Raw genomic sequence first — 24,603 nt, 5'->3', positions numbered from 1 at the left:
GCCTGGCATGAGCCAGAGTGGCCCTTCTTCAACACGACTCCAGCCTGTTAACATGACAGGCTATAGTCCGCTGACTGTGCTCAGTGCTCACGAGAGATCTAAAATATAAAACACCTGTTCACTTAAGGTTATGCAGTCGATCGAAGGGGCGCCTGGGTGGCTCAGTAGGTTAAGCATTCGACTTCGGCTCAGGTCATGATCTCACATTCCGTGAGTTCGAGCCCCGCGTCGGGCTCTGTGCTGACAGCTCAGAGCCTGGAGCCTGTTTCAGATTGTGTCTCCCTCTCTCTGACCCTCCCCCGTTCATGCTCTGTCTCTCTCTGTCTCAAAAATAAATAAACGTTAAAAAAAAGGTTATGCAGTCGATCAATCAAAGGAAACAACTGGTTAGAGAGAAAGAATTTTAATCAATGGGTTAAAAAACATACGTAACCGTGTTGAACATAATAGATGTAAGACTAAACTGGCGAATACACGAATTGTTCTCTCTGTGTGGTATGAGCCAATGAGCTACCATGAGCCAATCTGATAATCACAGTCTGACCATTCATTGCTAGAAAGCTTTGACGCAAGACTTTTTAAACACAGCACACTCCCAGAATAGGTTTAAAACAGAATTTGAGCTCTTAAAGTTAATTTGCACATAATTTTAGAAAGACTATCTATTGGTTAGAATGAGGTATATCTGTGCTGTGGGTTCATGAACACACACCTCAATTTCTGATAAAGGAAGCTTTTGTATACATCATAATATAATTTCACTTTATAAAAAAAAACGTGATTCATGAGGTATGAGTCCCGAGGGCATGCATGCAATGTAAGCACACAGCGTAAGGTCAGTGCACCATGAGCACGCAACGCAGTGTACCCCAAGTCACGCAACTCCCCTCATTACGTGTCTAGCCCCACTGCCAATGACGCTCCTGTGTGGCCAAGGCCCCCTATGGGTACGTGTATATGTGCAAGGAGGGGTAAACCGTCATGGCGGCGCGGCCTCTCTTTGTGGCAGGATATCTGTTCCTGGACCAGTGTGACTTCATATCTGGAGCTGGCTCTTGGCTGGAGTTTGTGCTTCTCTTGGGAGAGCACGACACTGTGGATCTTGGCTTCTCAGTCTGGGCAAACAAGATATAAAAGTTGAATCACTTTATGTTGCGATTTCTGAAGTTATAGTTAGGGTCGGGGTTGGTTTAACGAGGAGTTAGTGAGAAGTATTTGCGTTTCTCCCCAAATGCCGAAGTACAGTCATTGATGTTGTTCCAGAGCACAGAGGAATCAAGCATTTGCCCTAATCCTTCAGAGAGCCGAAGAAGGGTTGGTCCGTGGGCAATATTTTAATTGCCCTGAGTTCAACGACTACATTTCATAAGCTGTCTAGAGACATTACACAGAGGGAAGAAAGTCTTTCAAGGTGGAGGCTGCCCCATTGTTTTCACTTCTGCTTACCTATACCTGCAAGTTAAACACCCACGTTAGAGAAACGTTCCACCAGAAATTGTAAGAAAAGGAAGGTAGAGGTCTGGATGGCATTCACCCGCCATCTGGGTTTAACGGAATCCCCCGTTACGTGTTATTGTCCAATTAGCAGGTTTCAGCTGTGGGATAAGGTGTGAGCAACCTGGCGACGTCCTGAGCGAATGCTGAAGACGAGAGGGGGCAGTTCGTGGCTCATCTGCCTGTCAGGACCGAAATCCTCTCTGATTTGATCCACCTGTACCTCTCTTCCCACTGCTGTCCCGGTTCTGTTAGGCCACGGGGGTTGGACTTCATCCTCCCGGAGGATGGCGGACTGAAGGGAGGGATTATGTCTTACAGTCCTCAAGGGGCCCTGCCCCTCCTAGACTCTCCATAAGCTACTGATGGCTACCCGGGAGCGCCAACCTGAGAAGTCCCGAACAGCAGCCTTGGGAAGCCAGCAGGGACGTCACCCTGGGAGAGCCGTCCATTCTCTCTGGTTTGCCCACGTTACTCCAGCGGTGCTCACGCTGTTCGCCGCGGGCACACGTGAGCAGCACCCGCCCAGAGACATACCCAGAGCTCTCGGCTTACTAGCTGTTTCTCCACTTCTTTTTCCTCCTTCTCAGGAAGGAATATGCCAGTGCAAATGAGCAAGAGAGATGTTATTAGGGGATAACGATGAACTCGTTCTAACTTAGTCCTTTCAAAAAGGAAACCATTCACAATCCTCGGTATCGAACGATCACTGGTAACACTGGCCGGGAGGCACACCTCACGACTGAGACTGAGGGCGGCGCCCGGGTTTGTAGTTACCATCTCCTAGGGCTGAGAACCAATGCGTTATTCACTATCGCTGTTTCACCTGAAATGCTGCCATGGAGTTACAAAAGAATAGCCGCCGAACGAATGTTTGTTGAAATAAAACTAAATTCTCCACGGCAAGCTTTGAGCTCTAGCGGGGAGGGATTCCTCCTATCCTGGGGTGCCTCGTGGGCTGCGCCCCCTGGTGGCCAGGGGCTCAGTAGCTGCGCGGGGGCAAAACGCCTCAGCCGGGCCCCGAGCAACACCAACCCTAGGAGGTGAACTGTGCACCATGGATCACCACCCCCCCGGATCACACAAGGCACTTGAAAACCAAGTCAAATTAATTGCTGGCGTATAGGTGTGTATATATAGATTAGTGACATACCTGCATTCTCTCTTTATTCTTAGTCAGAATCAAGGAGGGCATTTTCGATGGGTCCAGCGAGGTGCCCTTGTCTCTTCCATGTAACCGTGACTGAAATAGATGAACACTTTCTCACTACATTTTCCACTTGCACGAGTGTGATTATATAGAATATACATTGAATAGCATTTAAAAATTTTTTTCTAATGTTTATTTATTTTTGAGAGAGAGAGAGAGAGAGCAGAGCAGGGGAGGGGCAGAGAGAGAGGGGGAGAGGGTCTTAAGCATGCTCCACACTGTCATCACAGAGCCCAATGTAGGGCTCGAACCCACAAACCATGAGATCATGATCTGAGCTGAAATCAAGAGTCAGATGTTCAACCAACTGAACCACCCAGGCGCCCCTACACTAGGTGTTTTTTTATTCACACATGTTAATTCATTACAATGCTGTAACACGGAAAGAGAGTCAAGACACAAATGAACAATAATTCAAAGAAAAGAAGGAAACTACTTATTTATGGACTGCCTACCAGATGCCAGGCATTTTACACAGTTTCACATCTACTTTTCTCAACATTTATGATGTGGAGATTATTACTCCAATATTTTAGAGGCAGAAACTGAGTCCCAGGGTGGTTCAGTAACTCAAGGAAAGTGACAGTAAGGCTGGAATTTGAACTCAAGAGGGACTTGAGGGGCGCCTGGGTGGCTCAGTCGGTTGGGCGTCCGACTTCGGCTCAGGTCACGATCTCGCGGTCCGTGAGTTCGAGCCCCATGTCGGGCTCTGGGCTGATGGCTCAGAGCCTGGAGCCTGCTTCCGATTCTGTGTCTCCCTCTCTCTCTGCCCCTCCCCTGTTCATGCTCTGTCTCTCTCTGTCTCAAAAATAAATAAAAAACGTTAAAAAAAAAAAAAAAGTTTAAAAAAAAAAAAAAGAGGGACTTGAAAGCTGTGATCTTGCCACTGTCACACCAGACACCAAATTGCCCTCCATGCCTAACAGAGCCAGCTCGGTGGGGGTTCTTTGGTGTGACAGAGTGAGACCTCATTATGTCACTGTTAAACACAGGGTAGCATTCTGCAGGAAAAGGGCCTATTTTGCACCCTGTCTACTAAGACTTGTATACTATTATATGAAAACTTATTTATTTTTTAAATTTTTAAACGTTTATTTATTTTGCGAGAGAGCATTTGTGTGAGCAGGAGAGGAACAGAGAGAAGGGGAGGGAGAGAGAGAGAGAGAGAGAGAGAGACTCCCAAGCAGGTTCTGCAGTGTCAGCGCTGAGCCCCACGCAGGGCTCGATCTCACCAATTATGAAATCATGACTTGAGCTGAAATCAAGAGTCAGATGCCCAACTGACTGAGCCACCCAGGCGGCCCTTATTTTTTTATTTTTACTTTTTTTAAAGTTTATTATTTAAGTAATCCCTATACCCAACGTGGGGCTTAAACTCATGATACCAAGATCAAGAGTTGCATGCTGTTCTGACTGAGCCAGGCAAGCACCCCACCAAAACTTGTTTTTATACATCAAAAACACATTTTTTAAAAAATTTTTTTCAACATTTATTCATTTTTGAGAGTGAGAGAGACAGAGCATGAGTGGGGGAGGGGCAGAGAAAGAGGGAGACACAAAATCAGAAGCAGGCTCCAGGCTCTGAGCTGTCAGCACAGAGCCCGACGCGGGTCTCGAACTCACTGACCACGAGATCATGACCCGAACTGAAGTCGGACGCTCAACCGACTGAGCCACCCAGGCGCCCCCCAAAAAACACAAGTATTTTATAGGTACATAATTCCAAAGTACTAAAAAAATGATTGGGTGCCTTTCCTCTGTGCTCCTTCTGCATCCTACTCTGTGATGTAATTTCCTGCTTCTCTGTTCAAATCCCCAGTAGACTCTAAGGTCCCTAAGGCAGAGATGGTGTTTTGTTCGATGTTGCATTCCCAGCACACAGGAGAGCGTGTGGCATGTGGGGTCACACAGTACAATTTGTTGACTGCAGGGGTAGACAGATGATGAAACCACCTGTTCTTATGCTCTGGGTAAAAAAATCACAAACCACCAATATCCGTCGTCAGACTTCAGTGGTGTCTACTCCAAAGCAGTGTCAATGTCCCCACTGATTTTAATGTTTCCCTGCTCCTGGTGGCATTGACAGGGAAGAGTGACATAGGGGGCTATTGTATTCTTCAGCCTGTGGGACAGATGTGCTAATTGGAAAAATCAGAGAATCTACAACAAAGAGTCAAAGATGGAACAGAATAGAGAGCTCAGAAATAAACTCATGAATATATGGTGCATTAATTTTTTACAAAAGAGCCAAGCATTTACAACAGGGAAAAATGGTCTCTTCAATAAACAGTATTGGAAAAACTAGATGTCCACATGCAAAATAATGAAACTGTACCCCTATCTTGTATCATACATGAAAGTCAACTCAAAATGGGTTAAAGAGTTATACTTAAGACCTGAAACCGTCAAACTCCTAGAAGAAAACACAGGAGGTAGGCTTCTCGACAATGGTTTAGGCAATGATTTTTTGGATTTGATCCCCAAAGCAAAAATAAACAAGTGGGACTAGAGCAAACTAAAAAGCTTCTGCACGGCAAATCATCAATAAAATCAGAAGGCAGGGGCACCTGGCTGGCTCAATCGGTAGAGCGTGTGAACCTTGATCTCAGTGTTGTGAGTTTAAACTCTATGTTGGGGGTAGAGATTACTTAAAAAAATTTTTTTTGAACCTAAAAAAAAAACAAAATCAGAAGGAAACCTATGGAATGAGAAAATATTTGCAAATAATATTATTCAGTCTTAAAAAAGAAGGAAATCCTGCCATCTGTGACAACATGGATGAAATTAGAGGGCATCGCGCTGAGTGAAATAAGCCAGACAGAAAAAGACAAACACTGCCTGGTATCACTTACGTGTGGAACCGAAAAAAAAAAGGTCAAACTCATAGAAACAGAGAGTAGAATGGTGGTTGCTGGGGAGTGGAGGGAATAGGCAGAAGATGGTAAAAGACCATAAACTTTCAGTTATTAAAGAAAAAAAATGGTAACTATGTGAAGTGGTGGGAACCTTCTCACAGTGTGTACAGATATCAAATATCACATTGTACACTTTAAATATATTACCCCCCAAAAGTGTTTTTTTTAACGTTTATTTATTTTGAGAGCAAGCAAGAGAGAGACAGAGTGGGAAGGGCAGAGAGAGGGAGAAGGAGAGAGAATCCCAAGCGGGCTCCCCACTGTGAGCCCAGAGCCCCACTCGGGGCTCGATCTCATGAACTGTGAGTTCATGACTTAAGCCAAAATCAAGAGTCAGGCGTTTAACCAAATGGGCCACTCAGGCGCTCTGTGTAGGAGTTAAAAGTTTTGACACATTCTCCATGTGGAAGTTAAAAAAAAAAAAAAAGGTCAGGCAAAACTACTACCTCATTCAACCTTGGTTTTTCATTTCTCATCGCTGAAGAACTGGCATTCTCTGAATTTCTGAAAAAGGTAGGCTGTTTTTGCAGGGTAGAAGAAGCAAACCCTGCCCTTTCCTGGAAGGACTGAGTGCAAAGAGAATATTTTTCAATTGATCCATTGCAATTAATCTACTTATAATCGACCCGATCCACCCAACAGTAAAATGCCCACATCGGAAAGCATTTTCATCTTTAGGAAACAATGGCCGCTGGGAGACGACTGGGAAGGAGCCAGCCTGGACGAGGCCTGACACCTCCGCCACGCAGCAACCCTGGGCTAGCTCCAGCCACCACTTCTCCAGCACCCCCGTTTCTTCTGGAAATCCAGACATGGCCAAAATCCAGACCAGAGTGCCATGGCAGAGGGTAGTGCAGGGGCCAGGGTGGAAATCTGCTCAGAGATGTCCAGAGGACCCATGGAAGAGCTCTGAACTCAAAATAGCTTCCCTCTACCCCATTCCCCATTCCCCTTCTGGTTGAGAGTAAACGTTAACCCCCTGTCCTGCTCCCGCTCTGGAATTCTCTTTAACCAGACCACAGAAGTAGGCAACAGAGCCTTCTTACCAGGGCATCTTCTGTTAACTTTAACTCCTGCATCCAATTATTTTTCTGATACTGTTCATTTCGCTGTTTCCTAGTCTGAAGCAGCTTCTTTTTTTTCTTCTTATACATCTTCTTCTTTTGATTCAACTGTTCCAAAAAGCACAGAGAACCTAGTCGTTGAGGATTCCGGAGGCAATGACCACCTGCGTGCAGCACTCTTTTACACAACACTCAAGACAGGAGAGCTGCCCCGGGACGTGGGCCCTCACGGGTGCCCAACTGCTGCTGGCTCGGGGGACAAACAGTTCAGTTGCCTTGTTACCAGAGTCCGCTCCCCATTTAACACCCCCAAATCCCACTATTGCAGGTATGCTGCCAAAGGGACACCTATATCAATATCCAAATATCTGTGCTTTACAATATGAAACCAGATTACTTATGGCAATAATGTCAGGTACAGACAATACTGATATTGGGTGTGTAGTTAAGAGTCAGTTTGGCTGTTACACAAGGTGGCTTTAATAATTAAGCAAGTGAAGCTCAGGACTGATTTTCCAGGGACCTGTTGAGTGGCGACGCTTATATCGATGTTGTAAATGCAGCTGAAAAAATTATAGGGTCCAGTCTGATTTGGCAGGCTCCATCTGACACAGCCTTAATCTCACCCTATGAGAGAGTTATTTCTTCTTCTTCCCTTTTTTTTTTTTTTTTTTTTTTTTTTTTTTTTTTGAGAGAGAGTGAGTAGGATAAAGGGGCAGAGGAGGAGAGAGAGAGAATCTTAAGCAAGCAGATCCCAAGCTCAGTACGGAGCCTGACGTGGAGCTCAATCCCACGACCTTGGGATCATGACCGAGGCTGAAATCTAGAGATGGACACTCAACTGACTGAGCCACCCAGGCGCCTTGTATGATGGAGGTATTTATTAATGCAACTATGAAATTATGTGCATAATGAACCACAACAAATATATCATCTATGTAATAAGATCTGTGAATGAGATGGGGCAAAGAAAATTTAATACATGGAAGTATAAAAAACTATCTAAAACTATATGAATAAAAAAACACTTTTTTGGGGCACCTGGCTAGCTTAATTGGTTAAGCATCTGACTCTTGATTTTGGCTCAGCTTATGATCTCACGGCTCATGGGATCAAGCCCCGACTCGGGCTCAAGCTGACAGTGCAGACCCTGCGTGGGATTCTCTCCCTCCCCTTCTCTCTGCCCTTCCCCTGCTTATGTTCTTCCTCTCTCCTTCTCTCTTTCTCAAAATAAATAAAATAAACTTAAAAAAAGAAACACTTTTTTCTTTTAAAGTATGGGTCTTTTTAACAACCTCTATCTCTTGAAATAGTTTTGTTTTTGTTTTTTTAGGTAAACTCTACACCCAATATGGGGCTTGAACCCCAAGATCAAGAGACAACCTCTATCTCTTAAGATGTTTTCATTTTTAGGGGCACCTAGGTGGCTCAGTTGGATAAATGTCCGACTTTGGCTCAAGTCATGATCTCATGGTTCCTGAGTTCAAACCCTATGTCGGGCTCTGTTCTGATGGCTTGGAGCCTGGAGCCCACTTCCGATTCTGTGTATCCTCTCTCTCTCTCTCTCTCTCTCTCTCTCTCTCTCTCTCTCTCTACCCCTCTCCCACTCGTACTCTGTCTCTCTCTCTCAAGAGTAAAAACAATTTTTAAAAAAAGATGCTTTTCAGTTTTAAACTTTTTAAAAAATTTTGTTGACTTTGTAGTCAACATAGAGTCTTCACATTTTTTCTCCTAGATTTTAAAAGGAAAGTTATTAAAAACAAATAAATAGGGGCACCTGGGTGGCTCAGTTAGTTAAGCAACCGACTTTGGCTCAGGTCATGATTTCAAGATTCGTGAGTTTGAGCCCCACATCGGGCTTTCTGCTGACAGCTCAGAGCCTGGAGCCTGCTTTGGATTCTGTGTCTCCCTCTCTCTCTCTGCCCCTCCCTTGCTCTCTCTCTCTCTCTCTCTCAAAAATAAATAAAACATTTAAATAAATAAATAAAAGGAAAGTGATAAAGGACAAAATGAAAGACTCCAGGGCAGGGTAACCAGTTAGGATGCTATTGCTATATTTTCTATAGATTCTAGGATAGTTGGAAAATTCCACCAAATTATCCAGGAGACTCATGCTTTCCTTAAGGCTGCTACTTCCTGAGTGGAAGAGTCTGATAATCTTACCTCATCTGCTACGTTCAGTAGGTGAACAGGGAGACCATCTGAGAGGGAACTATCAGAACCACTGGTGCTGTTTCCAGAAGGAAAGAAGAAAGGGAGATGCCTGTTATTAATGTCTAGGACATATACATTTACCAGACTGGCAGCGTGGGAGTAGAATATCCAGTCCGCTATTTGCTCCCAGTGCCTGCATTTCGATGACCAGCAATTCCGGACAAGCACATTCATTCATTCATTCTGAACACCTACTACGTGCCAGGCAGGGCATCGAGCATGATGAGCATGACCAAGCCCTTGGCCCCAAGGAGTCTGTAATCCATGTGGCAAAGTAAGTACTGGCCAGGTGGGCAAAGCTGCCCGTGGCAGTGACTGTGGGACGCTGTGCAGCTCTAGAGAATAACAGACTATGATTTGTTTGAAAGCGGGGCTTGTTTCATTCATTCCTGTCTGGCCAGGTCCAGTTCAGAGAGCAAGGAGCCTCCCGGGTACTCTTTAAAACTGCGTTGAATATATACATAAACATATTTGATAACAAGGAATCTGTAGGTTATTACCTACAGGAATATTACTTTTATTATCTCAATTCCCACTTCAAAAGTTGTGGATGCAGGTCCAGACGGATCTGAAGTCTTCCCCCACAGAGGGCCAGCTCCCCCTTCCTTCAAGGGCTAGGATGAATGAGCACTTGGATTCTCCATCCCTGTGTCCTTCATCGTGTCCATTGTTTAAGTGTCCCATTATACATCCCCCTCTCCCGGGGTGTGGGTGGCCAGAAGCCAGAGCTGGGCTCTAGAACATGGCCTCCATGTACAAAAAAGTGTCTTAGGCACAAAACTCAGATCTCCTGGGAAAAGAGCATTTCAAACCATTCTTTTGCTCAGGCCTTTCATCCTGTTCATGCTCCACCTCCCTCCCTTCAGTCCACAATGAGGAACCCCACGGTAAGACAGCGGGAAGAACACCCTCTCTTCTCAGATCTAATTCCCAATTCCCTGTTCTCAAAAGGCTTTTCTAGTCTGAGGAATAGCCTTTGAGGTCACTACTGGATAACAGTCTCTGAAGTCCCTTTTGGAGATAACGGAAAACTATTAGTCAACGGGATAAAAACATTAGATGCGGCATGCCACGGAAAATGTTGAAAACCATGACGTGCACACACAGGGCACACTCAAACTGGGCTTGGACACTCGCAGTCTGCTTTTCTGGGTAATGGTGAGAATGGAGAGGTGGAGACCCATGGAGGCCCGTGATAGCTGGCTTCCTGTTCAGATGCCGGCAAAATGGTTTCAATAATTCTTAACTAAATGTATCTTAACTAAATGTGTCCCTGCTAAGCCAGCTAGGATGCAGTCTCCCTGTTTCGGAGTGGACTCCCCCCGGGCTCGGTACCAAGAGGTTGACATGCAGGGGCATTTTGTTTTTGAGGCTGAGATGAAGAGTGGTTCATGCAGTGGTCCTGGAGAGCAAGGCAAAGAATTCTGGAAGAGTGGAAGAGGCAACATGGTGAATGGGGCACACTGCCTGGCCTGATGGTCTGACTTGAGGTTCCTAAGGACACATTTGGGAGACTCAGCCAGCAGAACTGCTTTAGGGCCCAGATGTCAACTCTATGTCCACAGAGAGTAGGAAGGAGAGCCTTCAACTGTCCACCACAGTCTACAGCGCAGCCTCTGTCATGTCCAGCCCAGAAATCTTCTGACTGAGGGCAGCTGGGATGGGTATGAGGCACCTTGGCCAGTAAGCTGGAGTAGAAGGTGTTCCTGCCCACCTGTCAGATACTCACCCACCTGGTAGGCTTCCTAAAATAGTTGAAGAGATTATGAGTGTGGGGCTGAGACCTTACAAACTAAATTAATTCAACAAATATTTATTGAGCTCTCCCTATGTGCCGGGTACTCTGCACATGAGATACAGAGGTGAACAAAATAAAGATCTCTGACCTTGTGGGACCTACATCCAATAGGAGGAAACAGATAATACATAATAAACACAATAGAGATGTAAATGACCTAAGACAGACAGAAGGTGATAACATGCTATGGAAAAAAAGTAGAGTACCTCAGGGAGATAGGGAATAGTGGCAGGAGGGCAAAGGCAGGGGAGCAAGTGGCAGCATTAGAGTAATGAGGGTAGGCCACATTGACAAATTTTACATTTAAACAAAGACTGGAAGGAGGTGAAGGAATGAGCCATGTAGGTATCTGCGGGAAGAGCATTCTAGGCAGCTGGGACTGCTAGTGTAAAGGCCCTGGGGCAGAAGAGGGCCTGGCAAGTCTGAAGAAGAATGAGGCCAGTGTAGCCACAGAGAGAGGTGTGTGAAAGGGTGAGGGTGGAGGTTATAAGGTGTCAGGTGCCTAGATCCTATAGCCTGTCAGCCATTGTAGGGTCCTGGTCTTTCTACCTCATTTGCTGGATTCTCCCTATCTTTGTGACCTGTGCACTGTGTACCCTGCTTAGACTTGGACCTCCTATTTACTCGAGCTGCACGTACTCCCTTGGGATCTCACCTAGTCTTAAGGTTTAAACATCATCTATCCAATGATGACTCTATTTGACGTCTCCAGCGAACTACACACTCATATATTCAACTGCCTATTTAATATCTCCATTTAGATGCCTAATAGACGTCTCAGACTGAACATGCCCAACACTAGCCTCCTGACCTTCACCGCTCCCCTAAACTTCTCCACCACCTTAATCTTTCCCATCTCACTTAAAAGGCAACTCCATCCAATCAATTATGGACTCATTCTCTTTCTTTCATGCTCCATATCTCATCCATAAGAAAATCCTAATGTTTGAAACTTCAAAATATATCCAGAATCCAACCAATTCATACACCCCCAACCACTACAACTACTCATGTCTAGACCACCACCTGCATTTACCTGTATTATTGCAAGAGCCTCCAAATGCATGTTCCTGCTTACACCTTTCCTCTCTACAATCTATTTTCCACATAGCAGCCAGGGTATTCCCACTGAAACTAAAACCCAAGTCAGAACACGACACTTCTCTATTTAAAACTTTCCAAAAGCTTTCCGTCTCCCTTGGAGTAAAAGACAAAGGCTTTACAACTGCCTCAAGGCCCTACACGCACGGCCTGCCCATCTCCCTAACCTAGAAAAGATGCTGTCAAAGAGCAGGCACTCAATACGTAGTTGGTGAAGAAATGATATATATTTAAGTGCGCTACGATTTATTCAATATTTTGCACCTTTGGCTCAACCAACGAAACAACAGAGCAAACGAAAACAATAAAAAAATAGAACTTGTCTGGTTTTTCCTTGTGGTTTTTTTTTTTTTTTTTTTTTTGAGGGAGGGAGTGAGTGCTCTCGTACATAGGAGGGGCAGAGAGAGGGAGAGAGAGAGAGAGAGAGAGAGAGAGAGAGAGAGAGAGAGAGGATTCCAAGCAGGCTCCCACGTGGTCAGTGTCAGCACGGAGCTCCAAACCAACAATTGTGAGATCATGACCTGAGCCAAAACCAAGAGCTGGCCATTTAACTGGCTGAGGCACTCCGGTGCCCCTCTCTGGTTTTTGTTTGAAATGAAGTTTCATTTCATTACCTGGATTCAATGTCAGACAAGCAGATGTCACTCCAACTTCCTTCTAAATCCATATCTTGTCCAAGCTCATTGAATTTCTTATGGATTTCTTGTTGTAAGAGCTCTTTAAGCTCTGTTAGGCACTGCATGAACTGTGGAAATCAATAAAAGGACATTTTTGATTATCCACTTATTTATATGTCAAATATTTACTAAGCATATGCGGAAAGGCACTTTATTTATTGCTGGGGACATAAAGATGTGTGAGTGGTAACCTCTGCTTCTAAGGACATGTTAACATATAAATTACATGAGCTGCAGTAAAAGTGTTTCTCGGGCAGAACATCAGTGAATTTCATGCTTTAGGTGCTTTTCCCTGGCTATGGACAATAACAAACTTCTTAAACAATTCAACGGTCTGATTTATTGTATTTTTGTGAATAGCAAGGAAGGAAACATTAGAATGGGGTTGTTCAGATTTTGGCTTATGGCAGATGTGATATAACAGGCCGTATTGTGGCTGATTCTCCTTTAAATATTTTTTTATTAAAGGGGCACCTGGGTGGCTCAGTTGGTTAAGTGTCCAACTCTCGATTTTGGCTTAGGTCATGATCTCACAGTTTGTGAGTTCGAGCCCCCAACAGGCTCTGTGCTGACAGCCTGGAGCCTACTTGGGATTCTCTCTCTCCCTCTGACCCACCCCCCCTCTCTCTCTCACACACACAATAAGTAAATAAATATTAAAAATATATAAATAAATAAACTAAAAAAAGAAGTAAGAAGAGGAAAAAACTGAGGACACAGAAAAGGGAGGAGGTAATTAATAAGGCAAGACCTTAGGGAGGCCATGGATTGAGGGGCTGGTGGGTGCACAAAGGGCAGGGTTAGTTTCAGAGAAGGGGAAGAACTCCTGCTTTTCTGGAAAGCAAAATGAGGGAGAGGTGTGCTGAAGGAGGGTTGGCATGAAGGCTTCTATATTCTTGGTGAGTTATGAGGTTGCTATTTGTGGACAGTGTGCAGGCTGGGGGCTTTCTTTTACTGATTATAAAAACTTCAGAACGATATTAAGAGGAAAATAAAGACCACCTATAATCTCAGTAGGCTGACTTTGGACCCATGTGAAACTGATCACAGTAGCACCACCACATTTCTTGAACCCCATTTTTACCTTGGTTCGGTCAGGATCACAGAAATCCAGAAGGGTGTCACAAACATGATAACCTAGAGACTTTAGATCCTCAGTAGTAAAGTGAGTATCTCTTTTATTGCCTGAAAAAAAATCCATAAACATTTCTCACTAAATAATAAGCAAATGCAAATCTAATTTATCAATAGCTCCTTAGAAACGCCACCTCTGATTCTAGAATATTGTGCTTCTGGACAGGGTCTTTCTCCTTCTAGATCTGGTTTGGTTCAGAAGAATCTGACAATGAAAAAATTTGCAATCATGATGGCCATGATTACTGAAGTTTTACTCTGTGGTAGGCACTATGCCAAGGGCTTTACGTGCATTAAGTAGTACCTATAATGCAGGTATTACTTTTATTGCCAGTTAAAACAAAAATGAGGTTCAAAGAGTAAATGTAGTAACTGAGCCAGGATTACACACCTTGGAAATGGAGAGGCAATTCAAACCCAGATCTGCCTGATTCCCCATCAAGTATTATATTTGGGGCTATACTGCCCCACCAAGTGTTATATTTCACACTCATATTTAGGTTAGTCAAATTTGGCATAAGGTGCAGTTAAGAAAACTCTCTAGGTCAATCATCTCCCCAACATTCAAAAGGACTTCATGTCCTCAGAGCTTTGCTTGGCTTCCCCTTGTCATGCTGACCTATGATATACAAAAGACAGCTTACCCAGTGTGGACCCCCCAAAGGTAGATTCCATGGTGTAGCTGTTCAGGATTCCCATCCGCCACATTACAACTCGTCCTGTTCCTTCTTTGCACTTTTGGACCTTAAAATTACAACTATGAAAAGAGAACTAAAGAGAAACCCAAATCCTCTGTTAATCATAAACTGGCAAATGTAAGATGCCAATGACTCATTGATATAAGAATGGTTTCCCTGAGGTCTATATATTATTTCCTAAAGTATGTTCCATAAAATAGTAATAATTCTAAGGGATTACAGAGGAGAAAACTTGTGCTATGGTCATGTTGGTCAGGAGGATGAGGGGCTAACAAAATTACACAGTCTTCCTGTGCAGGACCTTTTTTTTTATTTTGAGAGAGACAGAGAGAGCGTGAGTGGAGGAGGAACAGAGAGAATGGGAGACAGAGAATCCCAAGCAGGCTCCACGCTGCCAGCACAGAGCCCAACGTGGGGCCTGAACCCATGAAACCACGAGATCATGACCTGAGCAGAAACCTAGAGTCAGATGCTTAACCGACTGAGCCACCCAGGCACCCCCTCTCCCAAGCATTTCATTATTGTAGACTGTGAGTCTCCAAAGGGGAGAGAGTAAATTCTGTTCCTTATTGCCCGTGAACCCTTCCTTCCCTTCCCTACCTTTCCAGGGACATTTTGCAGGACTAGGGTTCTTTGAACTCCAGTTTGGGAATGCTGGCTTACTTTGGCATTCAAGACACTAGCCACATTTCTAAGATTTATTTTCTACTCCTCTGCAACTTGAGCCCTTGGATCCAGTTGGGTTTATCCTCTATATATGATCTGGGTATGCCTCACCCCTATAATCTGCCTAGAACTGTCTCACTTCCTCATACTTAATGTTCTTGGCTCGGAGTTCAATATCCTCCTTTGTCCTTCATGACCACCCCAACCCTTTTTCCTTACTTGGAGTTTGTAATGTACACTTGGCACCTATCCCGACCTATCCTATCCTGCTGAAAATGCTTTACAGTGGGAAGGCATTTCACCACCTAGTGGTTTTTAAGTGGTGCACCCTGGAATCCAGGGGTTCTACTGAGGAGCCTCAAGCCACAAAGACTGAAGGAGGCCACAAAGACTGAAGGAGCCAGAATGGGCAAGGTTCCAAGCTTGCCATCCCTCTTTAATTAGTATAGCTCTGTTTTTAATTGTTTTAGATACTGGGTTCTGGATGTCATTTGTTTTTTAATTAAAAAACTTTTTTTTAAATGTTTTTATTTTATTTTTTGAGAGAGCATGAGTGGGGGAGGAGCAGAGAGAGAGGGGGACACAGAATCTGAAGCAAGCTCCAGGCTCCAAGCTGTTAGTACAGAGTCCGATGTGGGGCTTGAACCCATGAACCGCAAGATCATGACCTGAGCCAAAGTCGGACACTCAAGACTGAGCCACCCAGGCACCCCTAATTTTTTAAAAAATACTTATTTATTTAGAGAGAGAAAGACCAAGAGTGCAAGTGGGTGAGTGGCAGAGAGGCGGGGGGAGAGACAGAATCCCAAGCAGGCTCTGAACTGTCAGCATGTAGCCCAACATGGGGCTCGAACCCAAAACCTAAGAGATCATGACCTGAGCTGAAATCGAGTCAGACGCCTAACCAACTGAGCCACCCAGGTGCCCCTGGATGTCATTTATTTTTAATTAAAAAAACATCTTTTTTAACAAGACACATATTTGGATGCCATTTTATTTAAAGAGATCCCTAGCAAACACAGACAGGAAGATTTTTTAAAAACAAAGAGAAAAGGAAGGAAGGAAGGAAGGAAGGAAGGAAGGAAGGAAGGAAGGAAGGAAGGAAGGAAGAAAAAAATGGAGGGAGAAAGAAAAGCTTCCTTTTTCTTTTTAATGTAAGAATAGTAGATATAAAATATTTGTCACATATCTTTGTAGGAGAAAATGTACACTATCATTTAAAAACTTTTCTAAATCCAACCTAATTTCTTCTTTCTTTTTGGTAAATGTTTATTTATTTGATGGGGCACCTGGGTGGCTCAGTCGGTTAAGTTACCGGCTTCAGCTCAGGTCATGATCTTACAGTTAGTGAGTTCAAGGCCCAGATTGGGCTCTTGGCTGTCAGTGTAGAACCTGCTTCAGATCCTCACTTTGCCCTCCCCCGCTCCCTCTCTTTCTCTCAAAAATAAACAAACATTTGTTAAAGCAAGCGCACATGTGAGTGTGGGAGGGGCAAAGAGAGAAAGAGAATCCCAATCAGTGCAGAGCCTGACATGGGCTCAATCTCACGATTCATGAGATCACCACCTAAGCCAAAATCAAAAGTTGAGTACTTAACTGACTGAGCCACCCAGGCACCCCTAATTTCTTCTTTCTAATGAAATTATGTTTTGTGGATCTATTTATGATGCTGAAAACCAACGCCTAAGCCAATGCAGATCCTCTGTTTATGCCTAACTGTCAGAGCTGTTACTCAGCCAACTGGTAAAGACTTTTAAGTTGTTTTTATTAGCCATTTACTATCTTACAGTTATTTGTAATCTTGTCTTATATAAACTTTTCTGTGGAGACTCATATAATATTAGTATTTTGTGTATCATTCAATCCCTTCTTCCACTGCCAAGCACAGGATTAAAGAGAATAAGTTACCTACTAAGAGTTTGAACTTGTGCCCAGGAAAAGCAGCCAGAGCAATTTTCAAAACTCATCTTCACTGAGGGGCGCCTGGGTGGCTCAGTCGGTTGAGCGTCCGACTTCAGCTTAGGTCATGATCCCACAGTTTGTGGGTTTGAGCCCCGCGTGCTGACAGCTCAGAGCCTGGAGCCTGCTTGGGATTCTTTGCCTCTCTCTCTCTCTCTCTCTCTCTGCCCTCCCCTGCTCGTACTTTGTCTGTGTCTGTCTCTCAAAAATGAATAAACATTAAAAAAATTTTAAAAATATCATCTTTATTGAGATATAACTCACATGCTGTAAAATTTACACATTTAAGGTACACAATTCAAGGATGTAAGTATATTTACAGTTGTGCAGCCATCACCACTCTCTGTTTAGAACATTTTCATTACCTCCAAAAAGAAACCCAGTACTTATTAGCAGTCAGGCCACCTCCCCCTCCCCACCGACTAATCACTACTTTCTGTTTCTACAGATCTGCCTCTTCTGAACATTTCATAGAATGGAATCACACAAAAATGTGGCCTTTTAGGTCTGGCTTCTTTCACGTAGCATGTTTCAAGATTCACCTATGTCTTAGCATATCAGCACCTCATTTTTTTATTGCTGAATAACATTCCATTGTGTGGATATACTATATATTATTTATCTGTTCTCTTGTGGATGTACACAGAGTAATTCTTAAAGCCACACCTTTCTAAATTCTTGAAGTACCTTTCCAAAGAAGATGGCCAATGGACACAAATGGCCAATGGACACATAAAAAGATCCTCAACATCACACATCATCAGGGAAATGCAAATCAACACCACAATGAGATATCACCTACACCCATCAGAATGGCTAGAATTAAAGACAAGAAATAACAAGGGTGGGTGTAGATGTGGAAAAGGAACCTTCATGCACTGTTGGTGGGAATGTAAATTGGTGCAGCCACAGTGGAAAACAGTATGGAGGTTCCTCAAAAAGTTAAAAATAGAATTACCATATGACTCAGTAATTCCACTACTGGGTATTTACCCAAAGAAAACAAAAACACTAATTCAAAAAAGATATATATGTACCCATATATTTATGGCACCCATATGTTTATACCAAGGTATACATGTACCCATATGTTTATTGCACCCATATGTAATAGCCAAGATATGGAAACAACCCAAGTGTCTGTTAATAGATGAATGGATAAAGAAGATGTGGTATAGATACACAATGGAATATTTACTCAGCCATAAAAAAGAATGAGATCTTGCCATTTGCAACAACAAGGATGGACCTAAAGGGTAAAATGCTATGTGAAATAGAGAAAGACAAGTACCATATGATTTCAACCATATGTGGAATTTAAAAAACAAAACAAAGAAAAAAGAGACAAAAAAAAAAGCAGAGTCCTAAGTATAGAGAACAAACTGGTGGTTGGCAGAGGGGAGGAGGGAGGTGGATGGGTGAAATAGATAAAGGAGATTAAGGGTACACTTACGATGAACATTGAATACTGTAGAGAACTGTTGAATCATTATATTGTAAACGAAAACCAGAGTAAAGTCTTGAGGTCCAGGCTGCTGGGATTTACCCAAGATAATGAAAAGAAATGTGAAGTGGCAGATCAAACACTACATACAGGATGCAGCGAACTCCTTTCCTCCTTAGTCAATGGACGGAAGATTACCTTATGTGCTTACCTTGTGTGCTTACCTTATCTGGCGCATTTTTGCTTAACATTAAAGGAAAGACTCGCTCATGAAGCCAGTACTTGCGATCATTGTTATTACAGCCATACAAGAAGATATTATTCTTACGGCTGTGGCCATGGAAATCACAATACAAGAGAACCTCCCTTTCTTCAAGAAGTCTATTGAGAGGGGCAAACAAAAGATTTAGTGGACATCCAGATGCATGAAAATAATCAAGGATCTTTTACAGTCTCTTCCTTAAGTATGTCTGTTGCTACCTTCCCACTAAAGAAAATGCCAACCCCTTCAAAGGACCCTGTCCCCACCCTCGGCTACTGCTGTAAACATGCCACCAGCACTCCTCACCCCTGCCAGTCAGAGGGACTTGAAATGAAAACACCCCGATGTGGAAAGGGGTGTTGGGTAGGCCCTGTATAAGTTGACAAGGAAGTGGAGGAAATCAACTGAAAGAAAGCCCCCTCTGGGGGCAGACCTGGGGAAAGAGAAAGAGAAGGGAAGAGGCTGTAAGTGGAGGGATGAAAAAGAGAAACGAAGAAAGCCTGGGTCCCTGACTTTCCAGTACCGGTTCCTGTAAGGCTCAGCTCCTCTTTGTCTCCTCTTCACCCAGGACACCTCCTCAGTCTTCCATCACGGTCACCTTCTCCATGATGATAATGATAGGATGAAGAGGATGACAGTAATGCCACACACTTACAATGTGCTGAGCACTGCGCTAAACAGATGACAGGGGTCCTCATCTAATTCTCTTAAGTAACTACCCAAGGCAGGTAAGATTACCCTCCTCTACAGATGAGAAAGCTGAAGTGCAGAGAGGTGCAATCACACCCAAGGTCACAGAACCAGCCAGTAGTAACACCACGTCTCAAAGCCAGGCCTGTCTTGACTCCCAAGCACATGCCCCTAGCCATCTTGCCTGCCAGCCCAACACTCCCCCCACCCTCTCACACAGATAAGGTTAGAGGGTGTATGCATTCACGTATCTTACACGCTGTAGTTTCATTTCCTTTAAGGTGGGTACTATTACATCATAGCCTTCAATTGCTTTCACACAGGCTTGGAAAATATTAACTGACTTTTTTATTATTCTTTCTTTATGCGATGAAATATAAGAGGTAATAAGGAACTCAGATTCTGGAACCCGAGAGCGTGTATTCAAATTATCTATTCTGTTGCTTGTTAGCTCTATGACCTTGGGCAAGTGACTTTTTTCTGGGCCTTAGTTTCCTCACCATATATAATGGGGATACTGATTGTGCCTACCTCAGGGGGTTAATGTGAAGATTACATGGGTCATGTATCTGTAAAGCACTGAGAATACCGCCTGTCCCCTATACACAAACACTGCCTAGTAGTTAGGTACTATTATTATTATTTGCCAGGCCTCCTGACAAAGACCTATGAACTTCTGACTTCTGACCTCTCTATTCCATTGTTTCACTTATACGTCAAACAACCCCTGGCAGAAATGTTGCATGTTCAGTTTAACCCCAGAGACAAAACATGACTTAAACGTTTGAAACTGAACGAACTCATGTGACTGCAAAGAGAATGGCAGACTCTCTCTCAAGCCGTATCTGATCGCTACATCAAAGAGAGCCCTCGCACCCATCAGAGAGCACTCACAGCATTCGGAGGAAGATCAACAGATAAAGGGGCTCACCTTTTGATCATGTTCCTGGTGTACCAGATACAAGGGAAAGACTCCTTCAGAATGGTTTTATAATGTCTATTCAAGTCCCTTCCAGCCAATGAACACCGGTAATTCCCCACAATCACTCCATCTGGATTTAACATAGGAACCACTTTGAAGACAAAGATATCTCTGAGGAGCTGGGCATCTGGAGAGTTGCTCAGGATGAAGTCCAAAAAGCCTTTCATGATCCAGGAGCCGTTACTTTCTCCGGGGTGGACTCTGGCACTCAAGACCACAGCTTTCTTTGCAGCTGCCTCTTGAGGGGTCCGGGATGGGTTGGTGATGGTGAGCAGGTAGACGGTATTTCCTGCAAGGCTCCTGCATAAAGTTCGGAGTTTGCAGAACCGAGACTGGACAGGGTTGTTTGCCACTGACAGCAGGTAGCACTGCAAGTCAGTGTATGTATATGGATAGAAGTGTGCGAAGAAGCAAGTGTCCTGGTCGTGTGGGAACTGAATGGTCCACGTGAGACAGTAAAAGGCCTGCTGCCCATCGTCCCTGTTGTTCTTATAGTACCTGATTTCATTTCCTTCTCTTCTCCAGCCAATGTTGTGGGTCTTGGCGTCCAACTGGGAGTACATGAGTGGCTTCATCCCTATAGTATAAAGGCTCTTGGGTTTTAGCAAGTTGACAATGGTGAAGCGGTAGGTGGCATCTTTTCTAGTGTTCTGCACTCGAAAATAAAACCACTGAGTGTGTTTGTTTGTGTAGAGGTCAGTTCGCAAGGTGAGCTCATACTCATAGGTATCTCTGTAGTGGAGAAAATAGAAGAATATCTCTGTAACACCACATCCCCCCTCAAAAAACAAAGCTTAAAAAATGTTTTACCTGGGCAAAAATAGATCTTATTTCAACAGGAAAGCCTGCTACCTCAAACAGTAATTTTCTAGTGTACCTAGTTCCTCAACTCATACATTAGGCTGAAAGAAATATGGGTCAACCAAGTTTATTTGGGGTATTTGGGAGCTCTGTGAGTTTTTTATTTATTTTTTATTTTATTTTTATTTTTATTTTTATTTTTTTTAACGTTTATTTATTTTTGAGACAGAGAGAGACACAGCATGAACGGGGGAGGGGCAGAGAGAGAGGGAGACACAGAATCGGAAGCAGGCTCCAGGCTCTGAGCCATCAGCCCAGAGTCCGACGCGGGGCTCGAACTCGCGGACCGCGAGATCGTGACCTGAGCTGAAGTCGGACGCTTAACCGACTGAGCCACCCAGGCGCCCCTCTGTGAGTTTTTTAGTATCGTTCTGGAGTGTTCAGTAGCAGTTCCCAACCACTTCAACACATTTCTAGAACCACACCTAACGGCAGCGAAGCCAGAGCCCTCTGTTGGCTGTTAGCTACCTCCTGGACATGACCACTATGGAGGAGAACTGTCAGCCTCAGGTGTTATTTTAGCTCTGATTATCAACTGTTTGAAGATGAGGGGGCATCTCTGGAATGCATTCACCTTACTGAAAAGTAGCAGAAGAGGAAATACAAATACTAAATCCTGAAAAGATGCTCCCACACAGGCATAATGCAAGAAAGGCAAATTAAAATAGGAAGTCATTCTCCCTCCATTTCATGCATATTCCAGCTTTGGGAAACAGTCGCTTTCATACACCGGTGATGGGAACTGAAATCATGTTGGAGGGTAATTTGGCAAAAAACAGCAATACTTAAAGTGTTCAAACCCTTTGGCCCCCCAATTATATTTCTAGAATGTATCCCATAACATCACAAATATTTAAAAATATAAATGTCTTTGCAACTACATGGATGAAACTAGAGGTATTATGCTAAGCGAAATTAGTCAGAGAAAGACAAATATCATATGACTTTATTCATATGAGGAATTTAAGATACAAAACAGATGAACCTAAGGGGAGGGAAGCAAAAATAATATAAAAACAGGGAGAGGGAAAAACCATTAAGAGACTCTTAAATATAGAGAATAAACTGAGGGTTGCTGGAGGGGTTGTGGGAGGGGGGATGGGCTAAATGGGTAAGGGGCATTAAGGAAGACACTTGTTGGGATGAGCACTGGGTGTTATGTGTAGGGGATGAATCACTGGAATCTACTTCTGAAATCACTGTTGCACTATATGCTAACTAACTAGGATGTAAACTTAAAAATTAATTAAAAAATTATATATATATATATATAATTTAAAAAGTGCCCAAGAGTATTAATTCTGTTAATTCATTAAACAAAAAACAGTAAATACCTTCATTTCCTATCAGCTGGGCACAGGTTACACATGATATGGAACACCCATACAATAGAATAATATGAATTATTAAAAATAAGGAGATATGGGAATGCAAGCTGGTGCAGCCACTCTGGAAAACAGTATGGAGGTTCCTCAAAAAACTAAAAATAAAACTACCCTACGACCCAGCAATTGCACTACTAGGTATTTATCCACGGGACACAGGCGTGCTGTTTTGAAGGGACACATGCACCCCCATGTTTATAGCAGCACTATCAACAATAGCCAAAGTATGGAAAGAGCCCAAATGTCCATCAATGGATGAATGGATAAAGAAGATGTGGTATATATATACAATGGAGTATCACTCGGCAATCAAAAAGAATGAAATCTTGCCATTTGCAACTACGTGGATGGAACTGGAGGGTATTATGCTAAGTTAAATTAGTCAGAGAAAGACGCAAATCATATGACTTCACTCATATGAAGACTAAGAGACAAAACAGATGAACATAAGGGAAGGGAACAAAAATAATATGAAAACAGGGAGGGGGACAAAACAGAAGAGACTCATAAATATGGAGAATAAACTGAGGGTTACTGGAGGGGTTGTAGGAGGGGAGATGGGCTAAATGGGTAAGGGGCATTAAGGAATCTACTCCTGAAATCATTGTTTCACTATATGCTAACTAATTTGGATGTAAATTTTAAAAAATAAAAAATAAAATTAAAAAAATAATGAGATAAATCTGCAGTATTGCCATAGGAAAAATATAAAGCTTATTATGTGGAAAAAAGCAATTTGCAAAACGGTATGTATACCATCATCCTATTTTTAAAAACAAAATAATTTCTGTATATTATACATACACAGTAAAAGGGGGAAAAGTTACTGCATGTATATCAAACTGTTAACAGTTTCTGCATCTGAGAGGTACGATTACAGAACTTCAATTTTTTATGTTATGTATTTTTATTAATACAGATTTCTTCTTGAGTTTTACTTAAGTAAACTCTACACCCAAAACAGAGCTTGAACTCACGACCCTGAGATTATGCTCTTCTGATTGAGCCAGCGAGGCGCCCCTATTAATACAAATTAAATTAATACTAATTTCTTTCATAAGCAGAAAAAAAAATGTAGGTAAATTTTTACCCTGAGGGAATATGAGTCACAATTATTCAATTTTTCTTCGTCCTCATACCATTTCTCACCACTTCTCTCTTTTCCAAAAACACCCCTAACTCCTAATATGACTCCTGAAGATGTGAGTCAGTCCCTCCAGCGATCACCCCTTTGGGAAATTCCTGTTACTCACACTCTGACAGCTTTTTGCAGATTCCCGCTCTCAAACCTTGACTCAAACAGGAGAGTCTTGTCCTCAGGTCCTTGCAGCGTAACAGCAAGCTCCTTGATGATCCCTCGCTTGCCTCCCACTCTGGAACTAGTGAAATAGGAACCTCCGGTGGGCACTGCAGAGGAGACAGACCTATTTAGAGCAGGTTCCACTAAGAATCTATTCATCCAGCCAATATTCACAGAGCTCCTCTGTGTGTTTATTGCCATTCTAGGTTAACGATAATGAATATTCAGATTTTCAAGGGTCCTTGCTGAGACTTTTAATTTTAAACATTGTATTTCTTTGAAGACCTTTAAAGTGGTGTAGAGCACCTCCTTTTGCTGCACGGCTGCCCCTGGCATCTCAGATACTGTTTGTACCCACATAAGCCCTAATCTGAAAGGACGTTGACAAACAAATGAGATTCTACATAGAGCATCTGAAAACATTTACAACCTTTATTCTAAAAAAATAGCATCTATTATTTTTTAACTTTTAAAAAAATGTATTTACTTATATTGAGAGAGACAGTGACAGCACAAGCAGGGGAGGGACAGAGAGAGGGAGAGAGAGAATCCCAAGCAAGTTCTGCACTGCCAGTGCAGAGCCCTATACAGGGCTTGAACCCATGAAACTGTGAGATCACGACCTGACCCGAAACCAAGAATCAGATGCCCAACCAACTGAGCATCTACTAATTAAAAAAAAAAAAAAAAAAAAAAAAAAAATAATAATAATAGAGGGGCATCTGTGTGGCTCAGTCAGTTAAGCTTCC

The 24,603-nt window shown here is 43.2% G+C and overlaps 1 protein-coding gene across 7 annotated transcripts in view; it reads right to left on the bottom strand.

The window, feature by feature from the left end:
• Window positions 1–387: 387 nt before the first annotated feature.
• Window positions 388–24,603, bottom strand: part of AGBL2 (AGBL carboxypeptidase 2) — a 47,121-nt gene continuing 22,905 nt past the window's right edge. For 3 of the 7 annotated variants that reach the window (XM_019412452.2, XM_019412455.2, XM_019412453.2), the window contains 11 exons: window positions 23,808–23,961; window positions 20,258–21,040; window positions 18,599–18,755; window positions 14,252–14,378; window positions 13,558–13,658; window positions 12,411–12,541; window positions 8,847–8,913; window positions 6,666–6,791; window positions 6,066–6,185; window positions 2,648–2,737; window positions 388–1,115 (listed from right to left, as the gene is read on the bottom strand). In XM_019412452.2, the coding sequence (XP_019267997.2) occupies window positions 942–1,115; window positions 2,648–2,737; window positions 6,066–6,185; window positions 6,666–6,791; window positions 8,847–8,913; window positions 12,411–12,541; window positions 13,558–13,658; window positions 14,252–14,378; window positions 18,599–18,755; window positions 20,258–21,040; window positions 23,808–23,961 (2,030 nt within the window). In that variant the 3' untranslated portion in view covers window positions 388–941. Of the gene's footprint in view, window positions 1,453–2,642; window positions 2,738–6,065; window positions 6,186–6,665; window positions 6,792–8,846; window positions 8,914–12,410; window positions 12,542–13,557; window positions 13,659–14,251; window positions 14,379–18,598; window positions 18,756–20,257; window positions 21,041–23,807; window positions 23,962–24,603 lie in introns of those variants that run through there. The other 4 variants (XM_019412457.2, XM_019412456.2, XM_019412459.2 and 1 more) reach the window with 4 other exon arrangements.

This window comes from Panthera pardus, unplaced genomic scaffold, assembly GCF_024362965.1.
Source record: "Panthera pardus isolate Hobbes unplaced genomic scaffold, ASM2436296v1 HiC_scaffold_12, whole genome shotgun sequence".
Lineage (NCBI taxonomy): Eukaryota > Metazoa > Chordata > Mammalia > Carnivora > Felidae > Panthera > Panthera pardus.
Note: the sequence above shows the minus strand (reverse complement) of the source record. Positions and strands in the feature narration are given on the sequence as shown.